This window comes from Echinops telfairi, unplaced genomic scaffold, assembly GCF_000313985.2.
Source record: "Echinops telfairi isolate 266 unplaced genomic scaffold, ASM31398v2 ScPeMD7_2573;HRSCAF=3158, whole genome shotgun sequence".
NCBI lineage: Eukaryota > Metazoa > Chordata > Mammalia > Afrosoricida > Tenrecidae > Echinops > Echinops telfairi.
The window spans coordinates 8,798,105-8,817,068 of NW_022106471.1; the positions used below are offsets into that span (position 1 = coordinate 8,798,105).

General features: G+C 41.5%; 1 protein-coding gene across 7 annotated transcripts in view; it reads left to right on the top strand.

Annotated features, from left to right (window-relative positions):
- Positions 1-18,964, top strand: part of LOC101642381 (WD repeat containing planar cell polarity effector) — a 340,297-nt gene that overhangs the window by 205,174 nt on the left and 116,159 nt on the right. For all 7 annotated transcript variants that reach the window (XM_045294106.1, XM_045294103.1, XM_045294105.1 and 4 more), the window contains one exon: positions 15,367-15,430. In XM_045294106.1, the coding sequence (XP_045150041.1) occupies positions 15,367-15,430 (64 nt within the window). The remainder of the gene's footprint in view (positions 1-15,366; positions 15,431-18,964) is intronic.

The following is an 18,964-nucleotide window of genomic DNA, read 5'->3' on the forward strand; positions in this document are numbered from 1 at the left end:
GATTGAATTACAGAATTGTATGACATGTGGATAAAGTACTAATAAAACCGTCACACACACAAAAAAACAAACTGCCAGACTGTTTTTCACTATAGGTAAACATTTGTAGATTTTCACCAGCAATGTATAAAACTTTCAGTCTCCAAATCCTTGCCAGCACTTAATATCTTACTGTGTTATTGTAGCCATCCCTGTAAGAGGGTAAGTAAAAAATATTACTACTAGGGTTCCAATTCATTAAAAACATGTCTCTCTGATCAGTGGACAGCTGCAGATAAGCTCTCTCTGTAGTACATGCAGGGCAGTGGATTATTTAACGTGGCTCTACTAGCGAAAGTCTATAACTCCTGCCAAACAACCTTTTCTGGCCTGAGTCTGGTAAGAAGGTGGGGGGAGATAATGATAAGTTTCACCTGTAGGTAATTGTGGACCAGATTCCCGGCATTCCATCCTGCTAAATATAAAATGAGCCCTCTTGAAAGCAGGAGGAGGGATCTTACTACCAGCAAGAACCAAGAGTGGAGTGTATCCTGTCAATCCGAGATCCCTACACAGTAATCTAGATCCAAGAAACAGCAGTGAACCAGGAGCCAGAGCATGGAGCGCAGTGAGTGGACTTCCCAACTCGCAGAGCAAGTAAGGCTGAGTGCGTTTGTGCAGGAGGCTAGCTTGTGGAGTGGGGTGCCTCTGGGCACTATTTCGGGGAGCTGAATTTGCTGACTCATGGTTGAGGCTTCTAGGGGAGTGAGGTTTGCCCCTGTGGGCATTGATGAGCAGCCCCGGAAGAACTCTAACCTGTCCTGATAAACAACTACCCCGAGCATTTCTCCTGGCATCACAGCTTGTTAACTTCCTTAAACTCTTCATCGTGAATTTTGTCCCTGAGCCGTGCAGCCATTGCAATGGGTGTTAGAACCCAGAAAAGTAAAATAGAGAACATGAATTAAGACAAATCGACATTTGTCCTAGTCTTATTAGGCAGGGCGCCTTCAGAAACATCCAATCAAAGCCTGGCTTCTGGGAGGATCTGCTGAGTATAAATTCAAGACCGAGATATAAGCCCAAAAGGTTATGGCTAGAATTTTTTGAGATGTCAAAGGGGTAGTAGTTTTGATAATTTATTTTTTGAAGGACGTAGGATGATCATGGGGGCTTTTTGAAAAGTGAAAATTGAATTGATAAGAAAAAGGCCGGGAAAGCTGTGCCAAAAAAAAAAATTTTTTTTTCTATCAAAAAAAGTCAATTAGTCTTTGAGGATAGCAAGGTTGTCCTATGAGAACCATACCCATCCACCACACAACCCCGTGTTGCCCATTCAGACTTATAATTACTTCTCAAACAAACAAACAACATTCAAATGAGGCATGTTAAAACCACCTTTTTCAGTTATCAAATTTTAGTTATTTGCAGTGATATATATATATCATGCAGAACAGAAGCATAGAGAACTTTCTATGTATGATTTTTTTCCCTATTTTTTTGTCTCTATCTGCCCCAGAGTCCCAGTGAGACGATGTTCCCCTTGGTAGTGTCCCACATCGTCCTTGGGCTCTCTGGATTCCTTTGTTCTTTTTATTGATGGTTTCTCACCAGCTGTAGTTAATGGAATTGTTTTCAGGCTCACTAATTCAGCTCCATTCCTTTGACTCTATTTCTCTGTTCTTTTACTCTGTTGCCTAATTCTGTTATATTATTTATCTTCTAGAATTCTTTTTGGTGTAGGGTTGCTAGTTTGTTTTCCTTCCGCTGTTCTTGCGAAGAGTTCTTCCATCTGTTGTAAATACCTGAACATCCTGAATTTGATTTCTGGTAGTCCCAGGGCCTTTTCTGCAGAATATTCCTTTGGATCGTGTGTTGTTGTTTGTGCCTGATTTTCTTGGGGGTAGGGGCAGGGGTGGCGTGTACCTTGATTGACTGCTGTTCAGACGCATTGTGGCACAGCTTTTTCTGTTGGGAGGACTGCTGGTTGATGTAGGATGCCTGGGGGCTTTCTTGCCAGGCCGAGGGGGGAGGGGGACTTCTTGATGCCTCCCGCCCCATTGTGGTAGAGGATCTCACTCATCAGTTGGCCATCTTGAACTGGAAGCCAAAATTACTTGTTGACATGGTTTAAATACAAGATGCAGATTCTTTTGAGAAAGGTTCGAGAGATGGAATAAATCTAGAGGATATGCCAAGTGACAAAAGGTTCTCATCTCAAAACTTTTGTTTAATAAAGGTTCCTATGGTTTCGGAGCAATATGTTTGGAGCAATACGGTGTGTTGCAATACCTCCATATGCAAGTGAGTTTCAAAAATTTTTCTGGGAAAATGGAATTAAAAGATCTTGGAATTTTCCAACAAACGTTTAAAAGCCCGCTCATGTGAAGTGGTAGTTCATTGTGGCTTCAATATAAATTTTCCTAAAGATTAATGATATTAGGCAGCTTTTCATTTGCTTACTAGCCATTTATGTATTTTTTGGAGGAATATTTGTTCATATTCTCTACCCATTTTAATGAGGCCTTTTGTGTGTTGAGTTGCAAGTGTATGTTTACATTTTCTAGAAACAAGCCCCTAATCAGATACATAAATTTGAATATGTTCTTCTTTGGATTATCTTTTCACTTTATCTGATGGTGTTTAATGTGCAATTTTTTAATTTTTATGAAATCCAGTTTATCTGGTTTTTCTTTTGTTGCTTGTGCTTTTAGTGTCACATTTAAGAAACCTTCGCCTATTTCATGGTCACAAAGATTTAACCTCTGTTTCTAAGAGTCGTATAGTTTTAGCTTTTACATTTAGCTCTTCATCCATGTTGACTTAATTTTTGTACATGATGTTAGGGTCAAAATTTTTTGTATGAAGTTCTAAGATTTGTTTTAAAAGATCATCTTTCCCACTGAATATTCTTGGTACCCTTATTATATACTTGTGGACTCTCAATTTTATTCCATTGATCTGTACAATTTTATTCCATTGATCTGTATATTTATCCTTCTGCTAGTATTATATACTATTTTGATTACTATGGTGTTTTTTTTAATCATTTTATTGGGGACTCGTACAACTCTTATCACAATCCATACATCCATCCATCCATTGTGTCAAGCACATTTGTACATCTGTTGCCATCATCATTTTCAAAACACTTGCTTTCTACTTGAGCCCTTGGTATCAGTTCCTCATTTTTCCCCTTCCTCCCCGCCACCCCTCCCTCACGAACCCTTGATAATTTAGAAATTAAGTTTTTTTCATGTCTTACACTGTCTGATGTCTCCCTTCACCCACTTTTCTGTTGTCCATCCCCCCGGGAGGGGGCTATATGTAGTAGATCCTTGTGATCAGTTCCCCCTGTCTACCGTACCTTCCCTCTACCCTCCTGGTATCACCACTCTTACCACTGGGCCTGAGGGGTTCATTTGTCCTGGATTCCCTGTGTTTCCACTTCCTTTCTGTACCAGTGTACATCCTCTGGTCTAGCCAGATTTGTAAGGTAGAATTGCAATCATGACAGTGGAGGAGAGGGGGCATTTAAGAACTAGAGGAAAGTTGTATGTTTTGTTAGTGCTATTCTGTACCCTGACTGGCCTGTCTATTCCTTGTGACCCTTCTGTGAGGTGATGTCCAGATGTCTACAGATGGACTTTGGGTCTCCACTCCGCCCTCCCCTTATCCACATTGATAAGATTTTTTGTTCTGGGTCTTTGATGCCTGATACCTGATCCCATCAACACCTCATGATCACACAGGCTGTGTGCTTCTTCCATGTGTGCTTTGTTGCTTTTCAGCTTATTTATCTTCAAGCCTTTAAGATCCCAGATGCTGTATCTTGTGATAGCCAGGCTCCATCAGCTTTCTTCACCTTTGGTTATGCACCCATTTTGCCTTCAGCGAACCTGTCAGGAAGGTGAGCATCACGGAATGCCAATTTAATAGACAGGGGACAGTTCTACTCTGTCCAGTAGGGTTGCTATGAATCGGGAACAACTCGATAGTCATGAATTTGGTTATTTTGGTGCCAGGCATGGAGGCAGGTGTGGAGAATACAGCTCAAAGGTCTACATTGTATTACTCAGCACGTAGAATGGTCATTAGTGGTCAGTGGTTGGTGTCAGGATTTTCTTATTTATACATTTCTCATATCATTATCTTGGCCACAATACAGTACCGCTTAATACTGAAGTTTTTGGGTTTTTTTGGTGATCCATTATTTAACTATAAGGTCCTGGTGGTGCGGTGGGTTAAGCTAACCCGCTAGCTCCTCCATGGGGTAGGTGAAGCTGTCAGTTCCCACAAAGATTTCCAGTTTCTGAAACCCTAAGGAACAGACCTACTCCGTCCTACAGGGTTGCTATGAGTCAATGGACTCAATGGAAGTGAGATGTGAATCTTTCTGAGCTATTCCTAGTGCAGTTAATTTCCTTTTCAGACACTCAACTATGGTGAACTTTGATCCTTTCTAATCACGTACAGGTGATTAAGGTTAACTTGCATTCCCCTGTCTTTCCATTTCATTCTGCCTTGAAAACAAGCAAACAAGTAAAACCAACTTTACTAAGCTCTGCTAGAGAATTAGAGGAGGGACCCTCATTTTACAGATTTCCTAAATTCCAGCCCGCACCGTTAAAGTGGCTGAGATGTCCCACCAAGACCATTGCAATTTATCATGAGAATATGAGCTTCATTCGAAATCAAAGCTGTGGCCTGCGTTCCCAGAGCAGACTGTGGGTGTAGTCATTCTGATTGGTTTGCTCTACAAAACCTGGCTTTCTGGTTAAGTTTCAGCCTGAAAGACCTATAGCTGGGATGGAAGAAACACTGCTGAGGATGACTGAAATAAAGGGACCTGGCAGACGGGTGGGAGTCAAAGAAGTGTGGAACAACAGGTGTCAGGGCCTGCCGTCAGCATTTTTAATTAGCATCTGTTTTTAGTCCGAAGCACTTTATGCCTGCGCCTGTGTTCAGAGATAAAGGAAGACTACTGAGAAGCAGCTAAATAGTCAGAGGTTAGTAAGACATGAAGGCTTTTCCTGGGAGGAAAACATAATGGAACTTACTCACTGGATATAGCCATAGAAGGGAAATCACCCTTAAAATTATACATTTGGTGTCAAGTTTGAGGGTATTTAAGCCTTTTTGCGTATCAGGGAAAATGGAAAGAATGTAGACAATTGAACTTGAAAGTCAAAAGTGTTTGGGCCAGGGGGTGGAAGTTGCTTTCTTGATCCGCTCTACTGGATAGAAACATGTTGGCGCATGTCCTCCGGTAGGCAGAGGCTTCAGCTGTAAGATACTGAGCACTTACGTTTCCCTGAATAATCAGGACAGAACTCACTCCAAGACAGACTTCCGTTGCGTGACCCTTAGTGCTAAGGTTTCATTTTGTGTTGCGTTGCTTTTTAAGAAAAGATTCTTAGGAATGCTTTCATAGATGTTATTTCTCTCATAAGTAAAATAAGTGTTACTGTATGAAGTACAACTTAAAGAGCTATCACAGAAAATAGGAACCGAGACTGGAATATTGTGTAAATTAAAATGCAGCCATGATTTGAAAAAGAATTACTTTGTACTTTTTAATAAAAAGAGCTAGTACGTTAGCAGGTTTTCATTGGCTGAATGTGCACTGACCAACTAGGCAGTAGCCAAACAGAAACCTAAACCCACTGCTAAAAAGTCTATTCCAATTCAGTGAGCCTTTAGGAGCCAGTTGGGAATGCAGGTAGCAGTCCATTGCTTAACCCAGTGCACCACCCAATTGATTCTAACTTATAATGACCCAATACAGGGTTCTGAGACTGTGCATCCTTATGGCAGTAGACAGCGTACTCATTCTCCCACTGGTGGATTTGAACCACCAACCTTGTAATTAGCCACCCAGAGCCTAACCCACAGTACCACTAGGGCTGTAACAGGAAGCAGTAGTTCATTTTATTAATTTTTCATGAAGAAATTTTTAAAATTTCATGTTAAACCCTCAGTGTGTGTGTGTGTGTGTGTGTGTGTGTGTGTGTGTGTGTGTGTGTGTTTCCTCCTCCCATCCCTCGCCTTGTTCCCACCCCCATCCCTATGGCCACCTCATAGTCATCAAAGTCTTGTCTATTGGTGGATAAACCACATTTCATTTTTCCTTTTCATTAGTACACTGGTGGTATTAAATGTTTACTTGTAACATTGACTGAGTTTGCTAAACATAATGTTTCCTAGTTTTGTCCATATCTTGTGGTGTTTAACAGAGTGATCATGGTTTTTGTCCAAGGCCTAACATTCCATAGAATGAATGTACCAGAGCTTGTTTATCCATGCTTCTAAAGTTAGAATTGGGGGGGGGTGTCCATATTTTTGCTATTGTTAAAATTCATGCAATAAATATAGGTTTAAATATATCTGTCCTGTTCTATTCTTAATATCTTTCGGGTACATACACAATAGAAAGACTGCTAGCTCATAAGGTAGTTGGGTGTGCATTTGTTTACGGAAATGTCATACTGATTTCCATGTGGCTGTACAATTTGTACAGTTCCACCAGCAATGTAAAAACCTTATACTGTATCTCCATATCTTCTCCAATATTTGTTATTTTCTGTTTTATTGAATTTTGATAATCGTTCTTTTAGATGCCCTTACTTATAAAGAATTACTGCTACCTTGCAAGGTCAGCAGCTTGTCACTTCAGGCTGGAGGCAGGCGGTCAGCCCTCTCGTGGTGGGAGGCTAGGTCAGGGGCCTCACAGCTTTCCCACCTTTGCAGTCTCTGACCCCAGGCTTGCTTTTGAACCCGGATTAGATCAAGAACACTGAGCCATGTTCAGGCTTCCAGCTGCTGTCTTTTCAAGTACCATTTTCTATGAGCCCCCAGATGTATTCAGCCAATAATTAAACATCTGTTCCAATTGTACTTTGTTGTACTACAAAAGTGTCACTTCTAATGTGTTAGCAATGGTTTCATGTTGATTTCTGAAGCATATGTATTTCCACATATTAAGTTGTCAGTAATGATCCTATAAAGTTGGTTGCACCTGAAGATTATATTGTTTTCATCTTTTAGATTAGAAATAGGAGCATGTGAAAATGTTAAATATTCACACCAAGTCAGCATCTTTTTAAAGTAAATATAGACACTTAGCATTTTCTAATTTCAACACACTTTATTACTTAGCCAAATTTCAGAGTAGGAAAAGAGGAAATGCCTTAAAAAGTATATAAATTGGTTATTTGCATTTGTGTAAGAAAACAAATCATTATGGAAGCCTTTTATAATACTATCCAACTGCTGAGAAACTCCCAAAGCTTTAATAAATCCCTACACAAAATAAGCATCAAACTTAGGGCCAAAATGCAGCAGACAGACAAAGCTACCCCTACTCATTCCACCACAATTCCTCAATGTGCCTTATACAGCAGACCCTTGATCATCTCCCGGGTAAGGGGTGCCAGCCTCCCTCACAGATAACCTGCCAACTTCACTAATAAACCCTTTAACCATGAATTTTGTCCGAGTCCTGTGTGGCTGTTGCAATGAAGTACCAAACCCAGCACAGATACTGTCCTGAGGGGAAGTGCTGGTGTCAGAATAGGTACAGAAGGGTGGAGGATGCAGTACATGTCTGACCCTGGCCTTGTGGCCATAGGCAAGCCAGAGGGGGGGTCACATATGGCCACCTTCCATGCCATTTATGTAGGTACATAGACTCATGGAACAGTCAAAAAATAAATTCATCCACTTACAAACACCTGGTCTTTGACAAAGGGCCAAGAAGCACGAATTGGGGAAAGAGAGTCCCTTAGCTAGTGGTGCAGGCAAAATTGGATCTCCCATCCATGGAAGAATGAAACAGGACCCAGACCTCAACCACGTACAAAGGCGAACTCAAGCTATGACTCAAAGAACTAAATGTAGATCCCAGAGTTATAAAGATCAATGAGAAACGGGCAAAACTTAAGGTACCTATTGCAGAGCATAGGCAGCACACACGAGATGACTGAGACGTACTTACACGAACACTTAGGTCCATCAAAATAATTCAACCAAAGAGTAAAAGGTAACCTGGTGGTGGTGGGGGGGGGGTCGTTAGCAATCATACAACAGATAAGGGACTAATCTTTCCAAACTACAGAAAACTGCAATACCGCAATAAAAATTTAAAAGAACCAATTACAAAGTGGGCAAAGCATTTAAAAACTAGAGGAAAATTGCATATTTCATCGTTACTACACTGCACTCCGATTTGCTCCTCACTTCCCCGCAGCCCTTCTGCAAGGGGATGTCCAATATCCCCTGGATGGACCCTGGGTCCCCACTCTGCACTCCCCCTCATTCACAATGTTATGATTTTTTTTTTGGTCTTTGATGCCTGATACCTGACCCCTTCGCCGCCTTGTCATCTTACAGGCTGGTGTGCTTCTTCCATGTGGGCTTTGTTGTTTCTCAGTTAGATGGCCCCTTGTTTATCTTCCAGCATGTGGAACCCCAGATTCTGATCCCAATTCTACCTTACATATCTGGCTGGACTGGAGGATGTGCAGTGGCACAGATAGGAATTGGAAATACAGTGAACCCAGGACAGATGAACCCCCCAGGACCAGTGGAGAGACTGGTGATAGTGGGAGGGTGGAGGGAAGGAGAGGGAGAAAGGGGAAACAGAGGACAAGGTCTACATGTGGCCTCCTCCCTGGGGAATGGACAGCGGGAGAAGTGGGTGAGGGAGACGTTGGATAGGGTAAGATATGATAAAATAATAATTTATAAATTATCAGGGGCTTGGGGGGAGGGGGAGCAGGGAAGGAGGGGGGAAAATGAGCTGACATAAAGGGCTCAAGTGGAAAGCGGGTGTTGAGAATGATGAAGTCAACATATGTACTAATGTGCTGGACAAAAATGATGTATGTATGGATTGTGATGAGTTGTATGAGCCCCTAATAAAATGATTATTGAATTTAAAAACAGTGGGCAAGGGACTTGAACAGGCAGTTTACCCAAAATGTCATCCTTTCACGTTTGTTATATGTGAAAAAATGCTCACAATCATTAACCCCAGGAGATGCAAATCAAAACAATGATATCACACCCACAATGACAGTCCAACCTAAAAAAAAAAATGCTGGTGTGTCAGTAAATATGTGCAATCATTGTGGGAAGTGTTCTGGCGCGAGCTCAGAAAAACGAGGATAGAAACTGCACACAAGCCAAGAATACTTTTTGCCCTAAAGAACACGAGCAGACATTTGCACTCATGTTCTTGGCAGCATTGATCACAACAGCAAGAAGTCCGAGGAACCGCTCAAATGCCCTATTAGTAGAAGAATGGATAAAGAAACCTTGGAACATACATGCAGTGGAATACTATGGATCACTGAAATCATAGTTCTAGATAATTCATACAATTTAGACTAGATCATTTAAAATATTACTACCTTCTGGAATTCTAGCTTTGCAGATAAAATTTACTTTTCATTTAAGACAGTTTTTTTATTTATCACTTAAGGTCCGGACTTACATTTCATATTGTCAAAGTTGCATTCAAGTCCAAACCACTAATCGAGCCCTCTGGTTTACACACATGCACATGCACACGCACACCACACACCACACACCACCCACCGCCCCCTTCCCTTCCCCACCCCTGGTAGACCACTGTCCTCTATTCCTCTCAAGTCAACACCAGCCCATTGCCCCATCCTTCCTTTCGCAGCCTCCAAAGTCATACACAGACAAAAATTTAATATGAACGATCAATGCATATAAATATTCTTCCGAATTTCTTTTCCCAGGCATTTTATTGGGATCGTTTGTTTGTTTCAAGTTTATAGGAGTATTCTACTTTAACTAATTTGAGTTTTGGTAGTTTTTGTGTTTTGAGGAATGGGTCTGTTTCTTGTAAATTGTTGATTTTATGACTGTATTGTAAAGGTATCTGCATCCCCTTGAGCTTTAGCTGCATCCCCCAGATTTTAATATTTTTCATTATTTTGATATATTTATAATATGTGCTACATTGATAGAAATCTGACTACTCAAAAGACATTAACTTTATACTTATTTAAGCAAAGTCAGTTTTCTCTTATTTGGTTTTTATATTTCCACCTAAAGTTAATGGCAGAGAACATCTTTTTAGTGGAAAGTAAACAGATGGTGTATGCACAACTGATTAATTCTTTTTTGGGTAACTCTTTCCCACCCCTCTCCTAATCCCTTAACTCCCAATCTAGAGGAAGCTAAGCTTCCTTTGACTTCAGATAAGTTAGAATATACAGTGCTCTGTTGTATCCGGCTTCTTTCGCATGGCATATCATGTTTTCAAAGTTTATCCGTGCATTGGCATGTAGCACAACTTCATTTTTCTGCATACCTGACCAGTGCTTTGTTGTGTGATCTGCACAGTTTGTTTACCCATCCATCTGTTGATGAGCACTTAAAAATTGTTCCCATCTTTCAGCCACCGTGAATAACTCCAGTGATCATTACTGTACATGTGCCTTTGAATACCTACTTTGAGTATATTCCCAGGAGTGGAATCGATAGGTCATATATCGTTGTTCAGCTTTTTAAGACACTTCCAAACTGTTTCAACAGCATCTGTTTGCGATTCCTCCCAGCACTGCACGAACGTTCTGATTTCTCCACATCCATGCCAACACTTGTTTTCAGTCTTGTTTTGATCACAGCCATTCCTGTTGGGTGTGATGTGGTTTTGCATCGTGGTTTTGATTTGCAGTTCCCTTATGACTAAATACGTTCAGCATCTCTTCTCGGACTTGTTGGTTACTTGTATATCTTCTTTGGTAAGATGTCTTCTCATGCTGTTTGCACATCCTTTAATTGGATTATTAACCTTTATTCTGAGTTTTAAGACTGCCTCTTAAAATCTGGACTTCAAACCCTTACCCAATGTTTGGTTTTTATCTTTTTTCAGTGTACAAGTCTTTCAGCTTCCTGGCTAAATTTATATCAATGTATTTTCTAGATATTATTGAAAATGTAATTGTTTTCTTGATTTCCTTTACATATTGATTATTGGTGGTATATAGAAACAAGTGAATTTTGTGTGTAGATCTTTTTTTTCTTGTTCAGTTTCTCTGGTTAGAACTTCCAATACAATATTGAATGGCAGTGGTGAAAGAAAGCATCCTTGGTTTATTCCCAGCCTCGGGAAAACTTTCGGCCTGTCACCATTGAGTTTGATGGTGGTGGTAGGTTTTTCATAAATGCCTTTTGTCATGTTGAAGAATTCCCCTCCTGCTCATCGTTCGCTGGGGATTTTAATTGTGAAAGAGTGTTGCTCTTTATCAAGTGCCTTTTCAGTGTCAACTGGGATTTTTGTGTCTTCTTCCTTTATTTTAGTTCTGTGCTCTATTGTACCTCATGCACAGGTATTAACCATACCTGCCAGGGGAACTTCCTTGTTACTGTGATCCTGAACATGTTTCAGTGGAGCTTTCAGACCAAAGCAGGCTAAGGAAGGCAGGCCTGGTGACTGATGCCTATCAGTCAATACAAAACCTATGGATCACTCTAGTTCAATCTACAGCTGACCATGGAGAAAGCGAAGGACCAGGTAACCTTTTGTTCTTTGCATGGGCTTACCAGGTGTCAGGCTGACACAGCAGCTAACAATAACAATGTTTTCAAGGCTCTCCCATATTGTAGTGTGTACATCATATAGCTTTATGTGGAATAAATACCATCGTATGAACATAGACCACATGTTGTTTATCCATTCATCTGCTGATGGACACGTGGGTAGTTTCCACTTTTTGACTATTGTGAATAAGGCTACACTGAGTCTTGGTGTACAAGGATCTGAGCCCAGAGGTGTACCTGGCATTTTCTCAGATCTTTCTCCCTCCCCAGTATACTGGGCATTTGTGTATTTTGCTAAATCCCCAACATAATGGGCACTTTGAGTGCCTGAGTTTTGCAAAGAAATTTTCCTTTTCTTGATTCAGTGTTTGCGTGATTGCTGAGAACTTTACACTGCTTATCAGATTTCTGACCAGGTCAGTGGGCAAAGTTAGTTCTGGCAGAGTTCCTTCTGACAGGGTTCGTTTCTTTTTGATGTTCTAGGATGGGAGAGCATAGCTTCTTATGCCACCTAATCAGTGACGTCATTCCCCCCCATGAGAGCTTCCTAAGATAATAAGAAAGTTAACGGATTTTGATCGGGGTGGTTTATGTGGCCATATACATTTGTCTAGTGCAGTGGTTCTCAACCTTCCTAATGCTGCAACCCTTGAATACAGTTCCTCATGTTGTGGTGACCCCCCCCCAACCATAAAATTATTTGCGTTGCTACTTCATAACTAATTTTTCCACTGTTATAAATCGGGCAACCCCTGTGAAAGGGTCATTTGGAAGGGTTCACGACCCACAGGTTGAGGACCACTGGTCTAGTGCCTCAAATTACTAATTTAAAATTCTTCCTCAATAAAGCTGATAGACGTCGCATCAGCTGGACGTCAACCTATGGTGACTTGCCTGCTGCTGTGATGCTGGAAGCTGTGCCACTGGCGTTTCAAATACCAGGAAGGTCACCCCTGTCGAACAGGTGTCAGATGAGCTTCCAGATGAAGAAGAGACTAGGAGGAAGGAATGGTGACCCCCACACTGCAGACCTTATGGATAGTTGCAGGGCGTGGCTGACATGGTGCCCGAGCATCGCGAGCCCGCAGACTGGAGGCACTCGGAATATGGCTGGGGAGGAGCTGCCTCCGACATTGACGAAGTGGGTGGAGGACAGCTTTTGGAACCTCCGCGTGCTGATGGGGCCCAGCCGAAAATGTGACGAGACTGCTGTAGACATCCATAGATACTCCAAAGGTGCCATGTACAAAGTATAAGTGTATGAAAATTAGAAGTAAAAAATGGAACACAGAAAGCTCAATATCCAAAGCATCTCATCTCTCTGCTTAGGATCCTTACTTCAGTTAAAAGGATTTTGGTGGATTCATTGTTTTTATTTTATTTGGGGAGGTGGTGGAGGAATACTGTCCCTGGTGATTTCTTTACTTTCTTTCCATCACCCAGTGATTCAGTGGTTCTCAACCTGTGGGTTGAAAGACCCTTTTACAGGGGTCGCCTGATTCATAACAGTAGCAAAATGACAGTGATGAAGTAACAACGAAAAAATTTTATTGTTGGGGGGGGGGGTCACCACAACATGAACTGTATTAAAGGGTCACGGCATTAGGAAGGTTGAGACCAACTGCTTATTTTACGTTTTAGTTCATCAGCTGTCTACTTTGATGTTTTCCTTGGTACTCATGATAATGTCTATCATTACCTGCCCTTAGAATAAAGATGACATCCTTACTTCTCCCTCCTAACCTTACTCTGTCTATATTCAATTGATTGTTTATATGGTTGCTAAATTGATATAATAGTAAACATGTTAGACATGTTAAATTTGAAATGCTTAGAAATAAGATTTTTGGAGCTCAGGAGATAAATGGGTACTAGAGATGTAGATGGATGAACTGTTGATATGTCATCACTTCCCAAACTCACTTGGCCTACTGCCCTCTTGTCAGAAAAAAGAAATGAAGAAAATAGTGCCCCTGACGATTAAAAACATTTGTACTGTAACCTATAATCCAGGATGAAGAGTAGGCATCTGCTTTTGCAGCCCCCTGGATCTTTCCAGCACCTTCTGGAGTGTAGTTATCTCCTACTCTGGGAAACACCAATACACCATACGTGTGAGTTGTTAGGATCATTGGGGAGACTGGAGTGGGTGAATGGTAGTATGAAAGAACTTAGAGGATTAGGCAGAGCAAATGAAGTAGGCAAAGAGACTAAGGAGATACAATCTAAGAAATTGGAGGCGAAAAAAGAGTGTCCACAGGCAAGGTAGGAGAGAGGTGCCAGGAAAGCACTTTTCATCGTCACAGGCAGCCACAGGGCACACACGATGAGGATGGGCGAAAGACAAATACCTGTGGGTTCTAGCATCAGAAGGTGAATGATTGTCATTGCCAGAATGGTTCCCGTGGAGTGAGAAAGAGGCACAGTGGCAGCAAACGCATGGACAAGTTGCCTGACCTGCCAATGCTCCCCCTCCTCAGTACATCCCACTTTCCCTGACTGTAGAATTGATTGGTGCCCTCCTGCAGAAGGATGCTCTTCACTCACAAAATAAAGCTGTCTTCTAAGCTCTGATAGGCCCGAGGGATTGAGGCAGACACTACAGATACTAGACAGACAGAAGGCCAAGGAAAGACGCAGCATAACTGTCCTCACAGAAAACATGGTAATGGTACAAATCGTGCAAATGTAATATTAGCAAGCCTTTGTTTTGGCTATTGCACTACGAAATTTAAGAAATTTATCAACAATGGTTAAATATCCCATACATATTCTTTCTTTCGAATCTCTATTACACTTTCCACCACTGTATATTGCCGTGGGCTATATGGGGGAGAGGACAGAGAACAACTTGGTTATTAACCTGCTCGATTTTAGAATCAGAAAGCCTGATCGTTGTATCTCTGTCAACTCAGCAACTGAACAAAATAAAAGTCCCTTGCTGCATTTCAAACTCCTGTGCATGCGATGCTTTTCTCCCAAACCACAAAGCTCATGTAAGTGATGTTAATTTGAACTTACTCATGTAGCTGCCTAAAATGAAACTCTTACAAAGAAAAAGCTCAAGATTCTACTTTGGGAAAAGAGACTACAGTTGTGAAAAAAGTTCAGAAGAACTTTTTAAAACTTAACATCCATTTCTATTGTCCTTTAACAACAATCTAGGATGTATTTTTCAAAATTCACCGAGAAGAGAGTTTTGTCCTAATGCAACATTGGATTCAACTTTTTTCTAAGAAACACAAACATATATAATTATATGATTTATTTAACAGCTTAGTCTTTCTATATCCCTCATACTTTTGACATATAAGTCACAGTAAAGTAGGAAGATGTCAGAGAAACATGCTCTAAGCCAGCGGTTCTCAACCTGTGGGTTGCAACCCCTGTGGGGGTCGAACGACACTTTCACAGGGGTCACCCAATTTATAACAGTCAAAATGACAGTTATGGAGTAGCAATGAAAATAATTTTATGGTTGGGGGGGTCACCACAATATGAGGAACTGTATTAAAGGGTCACGGCATTAGGAAGGTTGAGAACCACTGCTCTAAGCTGTCTCCTTCCTACAGTCAGCTGGGTCCATGCCAGGCCATGTTGAAGACTCCCCGTGCCCTGTGCTTAGCTCTGCTGGCGACTCCTACCCAGAAAGAAGAGTGCAGCAGGCTCAGGCACAGCTGTTTAAAAATATTATTTCCCATCACAAGAGCAGGAACAAAAATGTAAAAGTATGGTACATAAATAGCTCGCTCCTTTTATACCGTTTCATACACAACTAATAAATACCGTTTCTTTTTGTCCTGGTAGGTACCAGCGATTTGAAAAGGCATTTCTCTTAGCAGTTGACATTGGTGCCCGTGACCTGTTTATGGTGAGTCATTCCCAGAGATGAATTTGTGCCTTCAGTTCCAAGGCTGAGTAAGTTGTCAGCTTTTGTGACCATTAAAAAGGATTAGTGTCATTTTCAGCCTTAGACATATGGTGGGGAGAGGCATTATTCCATCTTGGCTTGCAGCAATGCCTTCGTGAAAATTGGTCAGTAACCACCTAGCATTTTTTTGACTTGTTGACATTTACCGGAGCCCAAATGATTTTTTTATGTTTTCTAAGAAGAATTTCTGATTCTTGAACACTTCTCATCATGTGCCTTGATATGAGAAGATGACATGTTTCTCTCTAATAAGCTTAAATGTCTTTAATCCATCCCCTGAAGAAGTGCTGCTACAGAAGCGAGGATAGGGCAAAACTTATCTATAAATCTTGAAGATGCTCAATTTGTTCCTTAGACTTTAGTGAGAATAAATTCTGACTGTTCTCATATGCAGAGTGGACCCAAGAAATTATACACGTATGTGCACTGGTGTCCTCTCATGTATTAACTATGGACCTTACCGGTCCTTGGGTTCTGCACTGTGGTCTTCTGTAGGACCGTGGACCCCAGTGCCGCAGTCGGATGAATGAAGGCTGGGTTTCTTTGCTGGTTTCCCAGCACATTGTGCCCATGCTGGATGCCACTGATGTCCGCGAAACAAAAGGCCAAAACAAGAAAAACTTTGGGAAGATCTTGCATCCAAATCTTTTGCCAGCAAAGGCATTTTGTGGGTTAAATCAAGCTTTGCTCTTTTAGATGTTCGATATATAATATCTAAATTCAATTCAACACCATTCAATTGTGTTTCCACTGATCATGAAAAAACAAAACAAAACTAACTTAATTTCTTCCAAAAGTAGGAATTTGTGTTATTTGCCGTCTGTTTTGTTGTCTCGTTGAGCAGACAAGTTAGTATATAAAGGGAAGGTTTTACTATTATAAAAATCTTAGTAGACATCATAGTGTCTCAAATTTAATTTCACCACTTTTTATATTGTTTCCCCGCCCCACTCCCACTGCCCAACCTACTGACTGCCTCTCCTCCAAGCCTCTCTCTCCCACTTTACAAGTAAAACCGACTTTTAAAAACAAGCATGGCTTTCATACCGCTTTCCCTTGACATAAATTTTCAACATTAGAGAAATACAAAAAAAGTTCATTAAAAGTAGAATTGAAAAATAGTGGAATTTTCCCATGAGATTTTTGAAGGCCCCTGAAAGTTCTTCTTTTTGAGTACCTATTGAATACTGCCCTATGTGCTTTAGAGGCTTGTCACATCCCACCACTGTCTAGATTATGGAGAAGGACCCTGGGCTTTATAAAAGTGAATTTCCCAAGTCTACACACTGGGCCTAGTGTTCTACTCCGAAAAATCAATCAGTGAAAATCTTCTGGTCACGGCGGTGTGACCCTGAGGGGTTTTTCCACGAGCTGGGGCTGACTGGCTGCTGGTGGCAACCACACAGAGAGGCCAGTGCCAGGATTTTAAACCCAGAACTCTCCAAGAACACCTTGCTTTTTTGCAAATACACACTGACTCAATCTTGAATGTTTCCTGTGGAAAGCACCTAAGTGGGTTATAAGGAAAGTTATCTCAGTCACAAATAAAGCTAATTGAAGAAATAAATTTTGAGTGAACACTGGAGAGAAAAGCCAAAACAAGTAAACAGGTTCTGTCAGGCAGGCCCCCAGGGTATGTTTGGAACAGAACCACACCTTAGAGATCCACTTACTCAATTCTCTCAGCAGAAGGATGTTTGTAGATAATCATGTTTCAGAACCGAACACCCTTGTTCTTAGAAGCCATCAAGTCTGTTTTAACTCACAGTGACCTCCTGTCGTGTACAAGGGGACAAAATATTTGTCCGTTCTGTGCCAATGTCACAGTCGTTACTCTGTTTGATGAGCCCATTCTGCTGGGATCCGTGAGATTTTCAAAGGCTAATTCCTCCGAAATGGATCACCTCTTCCTTCTTCCCAGCTGTCTTAGTCTGGAAGTTCCGCTCACACCTGCCCACCAGGGTGACCCTGTGCTGTGGGAAATCCTGATGGCAGAGTTTCTAGCATCACAGTTGCATAAACGTTGCCATAGTACGAAAGGTGGCAACGCTGAATAGTGCATGCCCAAGTTACGAATGTGTCCCTTTAAATATATGTGTGTGTGTGTGTATAATTTTTCTAAAAACTGTTGATATCTGCTTTGTCTTTGCAGCTTGCTATGCATTTAAAATAATGAGCTATTATAACAGTAGTGGTGGCATTTTGCAGTATGCTTATACCATGCTGTGTTTGTTAGTCCGAGCGGGCTAGAGAAACATTCATGAAGACACACATGTATATAAGGGAGAGGTTTATATACAAGAAGAATTGAACATTCAGAAAGCATCCCAGTCCAGTCCAAGTCCATAAGTCCAACACCAGCCCATATATCCAACACCAATCCATAAAGTCCTCTTCAGACTCACGAAGCACATGCAATGACGCCGAATGCAGGACGGTCACAGGCCAGTGGGTAGAAAGTCTCTGGATCCAGTGGCATTGTAAGCATCTCAGCACTGGCAGGGGTCTCTACGTGGCTTCTTTGGGTTCAGAGGTCTGGTTGCATCAGGGCAGGTCCATGTGGCTTCTCCAGCTCAGGGCACTAGCATAGTTCCATGTGTCTTGTCAGCTGCAATGTCTCCCAGGGAGTAACAGAGAGAGAGAGGTGTCTCAGGCCTCCAAGGAGGAAGTACTGGATTTCCCAGAATTCTCTGGAGAAGACCATGCCCACACAGGCCTCACTGGCTATGGTCTGATTGACAAGCTAGACTCCACCCCTACACTCTTAATCCTCAAATTGACAAACGATTATGTATCTACCACACATGCACACAGAGAAATAAACAACTCCCAAATGCACCCTTCAGAAAGGTACACCCTCGTGTAACCAACACCCAGGACAAAATATAGAGCAAGCCAGTGCCCCAGAAATCCTTCATGTCCCCTCCCAATAACCAGCCCTCATAGTAAACAACAGTGAGCACTGTTTTAACTTCTAACAACATACAAGTTACGTGACTTTTACCTGGTTTTAACCTTATCACCGTGTCCTTTTGTATCAGGCTTCTTTTAATAATGTGAGATTTATCCGTTTCGTTGTCTGTAGCAATAGTTCATTAACTTTAATGGCCTTATACACAGGTACAGATAAGGCACAGGAATCCAGGTCAGATAAACCTCTCAGAAACAGAAATGGGAGTAGTGATACCAGGAGGGGAAGAAGGGGAACCGATTTCAGTGGTCGACACCACTACCCCAGGGGGACAAACAACAAAAACCACGAGGGAAGAGAGACAGAGATTGGTGTAAGATATGAAAATAATAATTTATGACTTATCAAGGGGTCATAAGGGTGGGAGGGGAAAAGGAGGTAAAAAAAGGAGCTAATAACAAGGGGTCAAATAGAAGTAGATGTTTAGTAGTTAATGATGGCAGCATATTTATAAATATGCTTGATACAATTGATGTATGGATTGTTATAAGAGCAGTAGGAGC